We start from the raw sequence: 13,980 nt of genomic DNA, 5'->3' as shown, positions 1-13,980 counted from the left end.
GATCTATCCCCACTGCTGGACGAAGAGCTCCCGCCACCGAGCCGTCACCATCTCCCACGCTTCTCGTTCACGACGCAGTGCGCCCACGGCCCTCCTCCGTCCACCGTCATCAGGGATGCTAGCGATGACTACATGAAGCATTAGACGGTTCCTCTGGGTGAAGGTTGCTCCTCCTCCATACATCGTAACTAGCAGCTACTCTGGCGCAAACGCACACCAGTACTTAATAGAATACACGTGCTTGCGGAGAGAAAAGTGCCAAGGTGTGTGCCAAAAGGATTTGTTGTTTTCTTATCGGGCACCTTTTTCAATATCCATCACGCACATGTTGATGACATTTCGAATGCGCTTCCTATGCCACTCGCGCCCCCTGGCGGTCGCCAAGTAGAATTGGTTGAAGGGCTGCACAGATTGCGACGATCCAACAATAATAGAGCAATGAACAATTATGCACATTACGATCGTGGCGACCGTGTTGTCGAAGCTGACTACACACAACGACGCTGGGCTATTGTGATAAGCACCGCGGGTGGTAAGATGTTAATTGCATCGCCTGGTATACAGGAGGTCGTGGGTTCAATCCCGACGCTGACGCCTGCTGTATATTTGGAGTTTGCATGTTCTCCCCATGGTTGCGTGGATTTTTCTCCGGGTCTTCCCTCCATTTCCACGTGATGGTAAGTCACTTCGTTGAGCTATCATTTGTGGCCAGGTCGCTTCTGAAGAACGGCTATATAGCTCAGTGGGCTCTTACCTGGTAAAATAAAAATAAAAAACAGATTCGACTCGAGCTCACCAGACCTCGGAAGTTAAGCAGGCGTTGAGCCTGGATAGCGTGTGGATGGGCCAATCGCCCACAGGCATAAATTCCGGTGTCACGTGATGCTGCGGAGACTACGTGGTGGCCAACAGAAGGCAGGGCATTACATCTATTGTTGTACTATACTTTGCTCCAATGTCTATGCTCCTCCGAATTCACAACTCGTGTTGCTCAGATTGGTGACGTGTATGGTCAGTAGACTGATAAAAATGGCTGCAAATTTCAAGTACGAAGCAGAGGGATCCCCAAACTGAGATAACACCAAAGGGCACACACATCGACAAAGCAACAATTATGGAGGGAAAAAAAACAAGCGCACAGAATTACAACATTCAACTCTGATCATTGTAATGCAAAAGAGGGTGGAGATAAACAATCTGGTAATTCTCCAAAATTCTCGAAATTCCATAACCTGCACTTTTTTTAAGAGCACGGCTTCTATCAGTTGTTTCGTTTAAGATTAAATTTGGAAATGTAAACAAAGTCAATAAAATGAAGCATTAATCCTTTAATTTAACCAGCGGGTGAAATAAAACCCACATGGACACACTGCCACTTTTGCAAGGGCGACCTGTATTAGAGAGAAGCGTTAGGTGCAAACTACATATGTAGCCATTCCAAACGAGGTGGGACACGGTGGGGGGGGGGGGGTGGGGGGGGGGGGGGCCGCTGGCTCGCGGGATACGCTCTGCCGCTTACTTGCTAGCCAGGCCCCCTCCTGGTGGAAGGTTGGGGATAGTTTCCAAGGAGAGAACTCGCATTACCGAGGGCATGTCAGGGGTCCTGTCCTCCGCGTGCTTCTCCAGCAACTCTGACGAGGAAGGGCACACACAGGCACTCTTTTGGGAAACAGTCAGGCGAGCACGTGCGGGCGAGAGCCTCCGACGACGCCGCCGCGCTCGCCAGCAGAAGCCGACGCAGGCCCGTGACACGGGCGAACGCACAGTGGAAGCCGCTTAACATTGGTGCTGGCATCCTGTTAGAGAAAGAAACAAAGCCCTCGCCCCCCCCCCCCCAGGGCTGTTTACATTAGGGTTTCCCCAGAAGCCATTCCTCGAGACCCACCACGGCACGCATTTCCTGGTTAACCACAATTCCCCTCCCGTTCAGCTCACAAATACTAATTTACGGATACAATTTGCCCCGTGGCAAAAATCGTCGTGTTGAACCCGCGCAGTGCTTGGATTGTGGTGGTCAATAAAAGGCAGGACAGCGAAATCCATTGCTGTTCTATACTGGCCACTTCCAAACCTGGAGTGGCCAGTATAGTTGAAATATGGACGAATAACCCTGACCAGGACAGTGTGGGGGGGGGGGGGGGGGGGAGGCCCCTCATGCAGCAGTGGATTGACCAAAGGGCTTTGCACGTACATTTATAAATAAATATATTTATGCCACACGTTCCCGATAATAGACCTCGTGTAAATATTGAGAGACCGGATTAAAATAATTACCGTTCTGTGGCATGTTTAGCAATCATCAGGCAAGCGCAGTGTGTTACAAATCGGATTTGAAAAGAGACGATTTGATAAACTCAAGAAGATGTCCCTGCTGAGTAATAAGCAACCATGCCCTTAGGGAAACCCTGGTTTAGAATCAGGATTTCTCCACTAGGGGGCACATGTTCATATGGACCACGTAGAGAAGAACTCCTGTTCCAATACTATTTAACATCGCTGCCAACTTTCATTTCGGCAGAGTTTTGGACAAACGCAAAGCGAGCCATCAAGCAAGCAGGCTTTGAATGCTTACCTTATGTAGGCCGGTGTGCCAGCACAGACATTAACATTCTATCATCACACACACCCACACATCATATGCGCTTACTTAAAGGACGCGTGTCCTTTTACATTTTCCGAGATGGCTATGTGTCCTTGAAACACGGGGAGGGGGGGGGGTCTAATTCAGTGGTTGGGGTGACCCTGTTAGAAATCCAATTTTCTTAACAAAAACCACGTAATTTCCACAAAGCCAAAATGTTTCCTATTGACAACCTATAATTGCTCTGTGTTTAAAAACATGTATATAAATAAAGGTGAAAAACAAGCCATCAATCAACACAAGCCAATTCTGGAATGCGCACAATCCACCATCTAATGCTACGGCAGTTGCAGTACGGACAAAACTGGGACTGGCTGGCCGCAGGGCATTTCTGCGCAAAGTGGAGGACTCGGCTGACGACACGCCGCCATGGGGGATGCTGCTTTGCTCGTTGTTGCATTTTTTGGTTTTGGGAATGTATTTTTTTCCTTCCAGATGGCACCCATAAATTCCATGTAGACCAAGGACACGGCGCGTGTCCACGCGACGTTTACTCACGGGCACGCCATACGTTAGACAGCAGGCATCGCTCTCCCATTCTCCGATGAGGCGTGATGCTCAAGTGAAATTCGATAACTCGCATACCTGTTAAGTTTCCAGTTTGAGCACAACTCGTGCCACGCAACATGAATGTCTCGTTTTTTTTTAAAACGTCATAAAAAATCAATGTAAATCAAGCCCAAAGGTTTATAACGTACGGGACACATTCGCTTTAAGTCTCGGCAATCAGGACAGCTTTTGAAGTTGAAGTCACCCGTGAAAAGAGCACACTCAACAGGCATGACGACTCTCGAAGTGGCGCCGTGACAATGTACCGACACAATCAATACACGCACACTCCTACCTCAAAACGTAACCACCGTGTGACATGTATTCTTAGAATTTAAGGCTTAATTGACACAAGTATTTTAATTGTTGCCAGAATTGAAACAACGTGAACAAGGTGGCTGTTTACAAATACACATCGATGTTTTACTTCTGTTTTGGCACTGCTGGAGAACGTGCGGTGGAATCCATCAGAGGTGACCGTGGTCAAGGCAGCGCGTGAGAGTGAACAGTGAGGGAGGGTTCATGGGGTCAATGGCGATGTAGCTGGCCGGGTGTCTTCAGGTTGACAATGAAACTGAAAACGATTTCGCCAAGAGGGGGGGGGGATTTATTGAGAACAGCAACAGGGGTCGAGGATGGAGCTTTGTGCGACACCACAAGCACAGGGATGTGTGAGAGGAGGGCAAGCAGTTCGTGCCGGGAAACGTGAAAGATGGGAAGACCGCAGCCAGGAGACGAGTGTGGTGGAGATGCCTGCACGGCCATGAAGGAGATCAAGGAGGATGGGAATTGAGTGATCCGTGGTGTCAACAGCTGCGGGGAGGCCTCAGAGAAATCGGAGTGAGAAGGATTCTTTATCTGAAGCGAGACGAAGGTCATTTACCACCTGTGCAGAAGCAGATTCAGTAGAATGGCCCTGGCAGAAACCTGATTGGACTGAGTCGTGGAGACTGCGGAGGGACAGGGGTCTGGAGATATGGGAGTAGGTGACCCCTGTTATGAATGAGAGGCTTGAGAGAGGATGGATCTTTGCAAGAATGCTTGGGTCCATCGTGGGGAGTTTCAACAGAATGGCAGTAACAGCAGCCGTCGTGCGAGACAAGGGATCGGGACCGGATGAGGTGGAGGGCCAGGGTAGGAAGACAGTGAGTGACGAGTTCACTAGGCCAAGGATCGAGGGTGGAAGAAGACTTTGAGCCATAATAGTTGTTTTTGGGCTAGATCACGTAAATATAAATGTGTCATTAAACCTGCGACCACCCAAAACAGCCAGTGAATAAGCTTTGTGTCACATAAACGAAACGTGGCCAATTAGTTTACGAGTTCAGCACTGACCAGTGGTGTGTGCGTTGGAGAGTAAACCCACAGCAACATTTACAATTAGAGTAACCGTGACGTTGCCACCATTCATAATAACACGATCAAACCCCAACAAAAACAAAAAACCCTTCACTGTGGATAATATTGCTCGTGAGATCGCACCTACATCCATAACAAAAGTTTTTGGGTTAGAAAGCATCATTATAAATGTATCATTAAATCCGCCGCCACCGAAACATTTATATTTACGTGATCTCACCCAAAACAAAAAAACCCTCTCATGGATAATATTGGTGACGAAAGCCTACGTGGTTAAACATAATACTTGTTGGTTGGAGAGGATTGCAGTGATGTAAATGGTGACAGGTTGAGGGACGGTAAGGCCGGGTGGTGTGGCAGAAGGCAGAAAGATGGGAGAGTGCCATCCCTAGTTTCCTTCAACCTTCACAAGTGCATCATGCCTACAAAGTCGTTGATGTGGTCTTATGGCTTAAAAAGTAAAACACCCCTTTATGGGTGCACTGTTAATGAGGGCCGCCACCTCGAAATAGCCCACTATGTGGAGAGAAAAACTATGCCCAAGTCAGAGCCACAATGAACGCACTTACGTTTGTTTTTAGCTACGCGACACCGAGCGTGGACCGCTTCAATTAGGCACCGGCTCGGTACCACCGTTCCGAAGAGACACAATAAACAGGTGCCGGGACAGGGGGGGGGCGTTATTTATCCGCTGCCGATAAGAAAATGTAATCCAAGGGTGGTGGCGAGGGGGGTGGGGAGTGCGCTCGACAGAGGAGAGTCACCTTCCACCTTCTGCTCCAGGAATTTGTCGAGCTCCTCCTCCTGTTTCACGGCTTCAGGCGAGGGCCTGGGAGCGTTGGGAAAGCACACGAGCACGATGCTCATGTTATCTCGGCTGCCCTGCAAAACAGCACAAGCAGAGGAATGCTCGTAACCGGTTCAGGAACCTTCGTGAAAAGCACCGCGCTCGTCAACGCTTCACTACCCTACGAGCTCATTCATGGTTTCACAAAGAAAATTCCTTGTTCCACGGCTTGTCAAGCTTACACATGGGGCCATAGGGGAGGGGGGGGCAAGGGTTTCTCATTTACCGAGCCACACTTGGTTAGCCATATCTTTAGACCGTGAAATCAAGGAATCCCTTTTCGAGACACGCGGCGCATTCCCTGCCACACGGCCGGCTTGCGGCCGTGCAGCCTGCAGTGTTTCGGTAAATAAACAACGCTTATCGTGGCAGCCTTTATTGTGTCTGCCTTTCAACATCGTCCCTCAAAAGGGGGCATAGTGCGACGGCTACAGTGAGACGAGTGCGTGGCAGGGTGACAGACCTTGTGGAGGCAGGTGTCCAGGACCTGGCTGCAAACCTTCTCCAGGTCGTTGCTCAGCAGCAGACGCGAACGTAAAAACTGGCCCAGCTCCTCGTTGGACATCACGTCCCAGATGCCGTCGCACGCCAGCACCATGAACTCGTCCTTGTCGCTGCGCTCCACCTCGTACACCTCCGGCTCGGGAGAGACGAGCTGCTCGGTGGGACCTTTCCCGTCTACGCTCTTGTAGTCGAAATCCCCGAGGGCGCGCGAGACGGCCAGCGAGCCGTTGACGCGCTGGATCATGACGCTGCCGCCCGCGTTCTGGATGCGCTCCTTCTCGCGCGGGTTGCACGGCTTGTGGTCCTCGGTGAAGAAGTGGACTCCCCCGTCGCGGTACAGCACCGCTCGCGAGTCGCCGCAGTTGATGAAGTACAAGTGCCTGGGGCTGACCATCACCGACACGGCCGTGGTGCCGCTGCGGTCCAGCCCGTTCTTGATGTCGGACATGGTGCGCATGTGCTCGTCGATCTCCAGGAAACCGGTCCGGATGCCCTGCTTGACGTCATCCACGCCCGGCTCGGCCGGCGGGACGAGCAACTGAAAGGGCTTGGTGTTGGTGATGCGCTCCAGCAGGTGCTCGGAGCAGTAGGTGGCCACGCGCGACCCCGCGTGCCCGTCAAAGACAGCGTAAAACGACCACGACTTCAGGCCGCGTGGCATCCCCAGCACCGCGGCGTGGGCGTCCTCCATCTCGACCCGCCAGCCTTGCATGCTACTCAGGGCGTAGCACATCCCGTTGCCAGAGCCGTGCGCCGTGTGCTTCTCCGTCTTCGGCTTGTCCAAAAACGCCCCCATCTTCTACCCGTGTAGGAACCTAGAAACCGCACAGCAGTGAGCAGCAAAACGACGTACGCACGCTATAATTTCATTCGACGGTCATGTAATCTAATTATGATACCATGGCACATCAGAGGTGGTGGGGGGGGGGAACCTAAAGACGAAGCCCCTCCGATTGCTCGTTCGACCTCTGCTGGCATCGCGACCTCCACCAGAGGGAGCTCCAGAGCCCCTCTCTCGAGGGTATGTTTAGTCTTTTATTCCACACTGGCCACACGTCGTGGGAGTATCCACACACTGGTGGAGGGGGATACAATTAAATTGGGGTCTAATGTAGTTGGTTCGAGAATAAGGACTAAATTGCAATATGATAAATAGCAGAATTAGTGAACAGATTTTCACCAATGACTGGTACCATGAGCCTTTCGTTGAGATGTGGGGAAAATGTCATCGCCTTTACGTTGTAGTGATGAACAGAGAATGCCAACGTTGTGTCTCGTCCATTCAATAACCGGAACTACTAGCGCGTCAAATGCTACAAGTTCCTTTCAAGAAATGTGTAAATATGTTCAACCGAAGGCTCCCACTAAGAAGTGCGAGGGGAGAAAATGTCCTCCGCTGCATATCCATTCATAGCATAGTGCGTCAAGTGGAAACTACTTGAGAATACACTGTCCCTTTTTAAAATAACGTGCTTATTTTTGACAGTGTAACGCAATAGCATAAACATGATTCGCACGCGAAATTTGTTCATTAAAAGTATAATGTTTGCGGCCATGAGAGGCCCCTTTGCACAGGGCTTGCGCTGGTGTGGAGGCTCTTGATGCATCTCGGACACTTTGTATTAAATTTCGAGCCTGGGCGAACATCTGTTAGCGGTGCCGTTCTCTCGGGGAAACTGGTGTGGCCGGTGCAACACACACCACATCGACACCAGAATAGAAAGGACAGAGGCTATCTTCGCCGGGGTTTAAAGCGTATTTTAAACACGCGTTGGACACTTAAAAAGCTTCAACTTTAGCATCGATCCAGAAGGTGGACCGACTCGCAAATAACTATTCCTGCAACTGCCCACCGTAACCACGCGCGCGCGCTCTGACACGGGCTCGGAAATGTAACGCAGTAGCAGTGGCGAACAGCGTTTGTACCCTCCTTGAACTCGATGCAGGTGCCATTACAGCATGGTACACGTGTTACGTTAAGATGACACGGTGAATTCCGGCCGAATGTCTGAACCGACAAAGCGGAGACGGCGATGATGTACCCAGGGCAGCGCTGCCCGTGTATTTACAGGCTGAATGCATCATGAACGTAAAGGTGGCGCATCGCGGCACTCAATGGTTAAATGCGCACGTCGTGTCATCATCGTTGAGGGTGGTCAATACGAGAGAGGTCACGATTCGGTCGTGGCAGTATTACGGGGGTTCTCGTATGCATACACAAAAGGAGGCACACAGACAACACAGTGACCACCGCTGTCGCCACCAAGTGGCGGTGATATCTCCACAACACTTGTGTCAGGCTAGGTGCACTTTGAGGCCACGTGAAGTGTCAAAGGGACAGACCAGGTGACATGGATAACACATACAACACTTAAACACATATAGATAATACAAATAATGCACAGACAAGGCAAAGACACAAACACATAAATACAGCACCCAAATACACAAAGACACAACACCCACACAGAAAGGTGCACACACCCAGACAAGACACATGCACACACGTACACAAATACCCAGACACATACGGACAACACACAGACACACACAAAAAAACAAGAGACGGTGACATCACCACAACCCTTGTGCCGGGTTAGGTGCCAGATGAAGTGCTGAATGGTCACTGGTAGGAGGCCATGGGGACAGGCCCAGGAGCCATGGGTTTGTGTTGACTGAGATTATTGGCAGATGCCCCACTGACGCTCCCCACTGTGCCAACCCTGCGTTTTAGCCGCCCGGCACACTCTGCTTGTTTTGTAGTGAGTGCGAGTCCCAGGCACAGACATAAAGAAAAAGACCAAAACTCCCACATAGCCTAAATAGACTTCTGGGGCGCGTTATGTTAAAGAGCACCTTTGAAGACCAGCATCACACTTGGCCACCTTTGTCTCCCGAGTGGCGATGTTTACAAATCGCAGCAGGTACTAACTTGAGGCTCAGTCGACCTAGGGGAGGTCCAGGACCGGTTCAGATAATCGCCACACTGGTGTTGGCCGCGAGCGGGAATCAAACTCTGGTCGCCGGGTTCAACGCGTGATAACCATTACACCACCGTTCCCCCCAGACATACACAAATACAAAGATCCCCCGTATAGCCTTAACATACTGTCTGGGAAAGTGCTGTTAAGCGAGCACCGATGACATGCACACACACACACACCTCCAAACATAAATAGAACAAACATAATTCCCCTACAGCAATACATACATACATTGAGGGTAAGTGGTGGTAGCGGGCACTTATCTAAGCCATCACGGCACACGATGAGGTTGTGTGGCCATCGCCACGCCTGGCCACCTTTTTGCCTTCACAGTTTTTAAGTGTAGGCACTGCGGAAAGTGCTTGAATCAACCTTCGGCGAGGCCCAGGATAAGTTCTGAAACCACTCGTAACTGATGTTTACTTTCCAGGAATCCAACTCAAGTTACCGGGGTTAACAGCAAACAACAAGACCATCGCTCCCCACGTACAAAAACAAAGATCCCCCGTATAGCCTTGACAGACTGGAGGAACAAGTGGCTGTTAGTGAGCACCACACCCAAAGACACACACAGCGACACAAACAGAAACACAAAAGTTACACTGACATAAACCACACACACACACATTCAGACAAATAGCAACAAAGTAAACACAAATGCACATGATGGCATTACAAAGATACACACGTACAGAACACACAAAACAAATGGGTAACACACACACGATACACAGCCGCAAACGATACACAAAAAAACTCCCAAAATCAGAGACACTCTCGTGCATTAGCACACTTACTCCCACACGAAAAATAGGCACACACATGCAGGCGCAAACACACACACTCATACGCAAAGAGACACGTGTTCACACACACATAAGCAAAGACGACGATTTCCCGTGCAGCCCATATCGCTCACGCAAGAACTTCACACAACACGAGACACCCGATAGAGGAAACCCTTTTTCAGGCTGTTGGGGAAAACTTCTGCTAGGGAGCACCTATGAAGGCCGGCACGGCACACGAGGGGTGGGTGGTCAGCACCAACAACAACAACAACCACCGCCATTTACCATCAAGTGGCGTGGACGTCACCACGACGCCTGTGCCAGGTTATGTGCACGCTAATGCCAGCACCACGCCAGGATACACACACAAGAAAAAAGATCCTCCGTTATAGCCTTAACAGACTGTAGGGGCAAGTGCTGTTAGCGAGTAGCACCTATGAAGGCCGGCACGGCACACGAGGGGGTGGGGTGGCCACCAACCACGCCCGACCGCCTTTGTCTCCCCAGTGGCGATGTTTACACACCACACTAGGTACTCATTGGAGGTTGAGTCGACCTAGGGGAGGGCCAGAACCGGTTCAGATAATCGCCACTGGTGTTGGCCGTGAGGGGAATCGAACTACCGCTCCCCACACACACGCGCCCAGATTAACACACAAACACACACACTGACACTCAAACTCTCACACACACGCGCCCAGATTAACACACAAACACACACACTGACACTCAAACTCACACACACGCGCCCAGATTAACACACAAACACACACTGACACTCAAACTCTCACACACACGCGCCCAGATTAACACACAAACACACACACTGACACTCAAACTCTCACACACACGCGCCCAGATTAACACACAAACACACACACTGACACTCAAACTCACACACACACACGCGCCCAGATTAACACAAACACACACACTGACACTCAAACTCACACACACACGCGCCCAGATTAACACACAAACACACACACTGACACTCAAACTCACACACACACGCGCCCAGATTAACACACAAACACACACACTGACACTCAAACTCACACACACACGCGCCCAGATTAACACACAAACACACACACTGACACTCAAACTCACACACACACGCGCCCAGATTAACACACAAACACACACACTGACACTCAAACTCTCACACACACGCGCCCAGATTAACACACAAACACACACACTGACACTCAAACTCACACACACACGCGCCCAGATTAACACACAAACACACACACTGACACTCAAACTCACACACACACGCGCCCAGATTAACACACAAACACACACACTGACACTCAAACTCACACACACACGCGCCCAGATTAACACACAAACACACACACTGACACTCAAACTCACACACACACGCGCCCAGATTAACACACAAACACACACACTGACACTCAAACTCACACACACACGCGCCCAGATTAACACACAAACACACACACTGACACTCAAACTCACACACACACGCGCCCAGATTAACACACAAACACACACACTGACACTCAAACTCACACACACACGTGCCCAGATTAACACACAAACACACACACTGACACTCAAACTCACACACACACGCGCCCAGATTAACACACAAACACACACACTGACACTCAAACTCACACACACACGCGCCCAGATTAACACACAAACACACACACTGACACTCAAACTCACACACACACGCGCCCAGATTAACACACAAACACACACACTGACACTCAAACTCACACACACACGCGCCCAGATTAACACACAAACACACACACTGACACTCAAACTCACACACACACGCAGTCACACACTTAGACCTTTGACTCGCACTCCTCACAGACACACGTTTAGGCACTCGCACACACAAACTTGCACACACAGAGACTTCCACACACACACACTGTACTCACCTCGCACACATTGACACACTCAGGACACGAACACAAATGCACTCAAGTCACCGTGTCTCGCAGAGGCAAATCACTCGCACACAGCCACTAGAGCACAACCACACAGGCACATGCACACACTCGCACACAGCCACTAGAGCACAATCACACAGGCACATTCACACACTCACACACAGCCACTAGAGCACAACCACACAGGCACATTCACACACTCGCACACAGCCACTAGAGCACCATCACACAGGCACATTCACACACTCACACACAGCCACTAGAGCACAACCACACAGGCTCATTCACACACTCGCACACAGCCACTAGAGCACAATCACACAGACACATTCACACACTCACACAGCCACTAGAGCACAACCACACAGGCACATTCACACACTCGCACACAGCCACTAGAGCACAATCACACAGACACATTCACACACTCACACACAGCCACTAGAGCACAACCACACAGGCTCATTCACACACTCGCACACAGCCACTAGACCACAATCACAAGACACATTCACACACTCACACACAACCACTAGAGCACAACCACACAGGCACATTCACACACTCGCACACAGCCACTAGAGCACAATCACAAGACACATTCACACACTCACACACAACCACTAGAGCACATTCACACAGGCACATGCACACGCTCGCACACAGCTACTAGAGCACCATCACACAGACACATGCACACACTCGCACACAGCCACTAGAGCACAACCACACAGGCACATTCACACACTCGCACACAGCCACTAGAGCACAATCACACAGGCTTATTCACACACTCGCACACAGCCACTAGAGCACAATCACAGAGGCACATTCACACACTCGCACACAGCCACAGAGCACAATCACAGAGGCACATTCACACACTCGCACACAGCCACAGAGCACAATCACACAGGCACATTCACACACTCGCACACAGCCACTAGAGCACATTCACACAGGCACATGCACACACTCGCACACAGCCACTAGAGCACAACCACACAGGCACATGCACACACTCGCACACAGCCACTAAGGCACAATCACACAGGCACATTCACACACTCGCACACAGCCACTAGAGCACAATCACACAGGCACATTCACACACTCGCACACAGCCACTAGAGCACAATCACACAGGCACATTCACACACTCACACACAGCCACTAGAGCACAATCACACAGGCACATTCACCCACTTACACACAGCCACTAGAGCACAATCACACAGGCACATTCACACACTTACACACAGCCACTAGAGCACAATCACACAGGCACATTCACACACTTACACACAGCCACTAGAGCACAACCACACAGGCACATTCACACACTCGCACACAGCCACTAGAGCACAATCACACAGGCACATTCACACACTCGCACACAGCCACTAGAGCACAATCACACAGGCGCATTCACACACTCGCACACAGCCACTAGAGCACAATCACACAGCCACATTCACACACAGCCACTAGAGCACAATCACACAGACACATTCACACACTCGCACACAGCTACTAGAGCACAATCACACAGCCACTAGAGCACAATCACACAGGCACATGCACACACTCGCACACAGCCACTAGAGCACAACCACACAGGCACATTCACACACTCACACACAGCCACTAGAGCAAAACCACACGGGCACATTCACACTCTCACACAGCCACTAGAGCACAATCACACAGGTACATTCACACACTCACACAGCCACAGAGCACAATCACACAGGCACATTCACACACTCGCACACAGCCACTAGAGAACAACCACACTCGCACACAGCCACTAGAGCACAATCACACAGACACATTCACACACTCGCACACAGCCACTAGAGCACAACCACACAGGCACATTCACACACTCGCACACAGCCACTAGAGCACAATCACACAGGCACATTCACACACTCACACACAGCCACTAGAGCACAATCACACAGGCACATTCACACACTCGCACACAGCCACTAGAGCACAATCACACAGGCACATTCACACACTCACACACAGCCACTAGAGCACAATCACACAGGCACATTCACACACTTACACACAGCCACTAGAGCACAATCACACAGGCACATTCACACACTTACACACAGCCACTAGAGCACAATCACACAGGCACATTCACACACTTACACACAGCCACTAGAGCACAACCACACAGGCACATTCACACACTTGCACACAGCCACTAGAGCACAATCACACAGGCACATTCACACACTCGCACACAGCCACTAGAGCACAATCACACAGGCACATTCACACACTCGCACACAGCCACTAGAGCACAATCACACAGGCACATTCACACACTCACACACAGCCA

General features: G+C 50.6%; 1 protein-coding gene across 5 annotated transcripts in view; it reads right to left on the bottom strand.

Annotated features, from left to right (window-relative positions):
- Positions 1–13,980, bottom strand: part of LOC133341472 (protein phosphatase 1B-like) — a 33,508-nt gene that overhangs the window by 7,731 nt on the left and 11,797 nt on the right. For 4 of the 5 annotated variants that reach the window (XM_061550136.1, XM_061550139.1, XM_061550137.1 and 1 more), the window contains 3 exons: positions 5,860–6,715; positions 5,314–5,431; positions 1,520–1,631 (listed from right to left, as the gene is read on the bottom strand). In XM_061550136.1, coding sequence (XP_061406120.1) covers positions 1,520–1,631; positions 5,314–5,431; positions 5,860–6,696 — 1,067 coding nt within the window. In that variant the 5' untranslated portion in view covers positions 6,697–6,715. The remainder of the gene's footprint in view (positions 1–1,519; positions 1,632–5,313; positions 5,432–5,859; positions 6,716–13,980) is intronic. The other variant, XM_061550140.1, reaches the window with a different exon arrangement.

Source organism: Lethenteron reissneri, chromosome 11, assembly GCF_015708825.2.
Source record: "Lethenteron reissneri isolate LAM-NWPU_2019-01 chromosome 11, ASM1570882v1, whole genome shotgun sequence".
Taxonomy (NCBI): Eukaryota; Metazoa; Chordata; class Hyperoartia; order Petromyzontiformes; family Petromyzontidae; genus Lethenteron; species Lethenteron reissneri.
The sequence above is the reverse complement of the archived record's forward strand: the minus strand, read 5'-3'. Positions and strand labels throughout refer to the sequence as shown.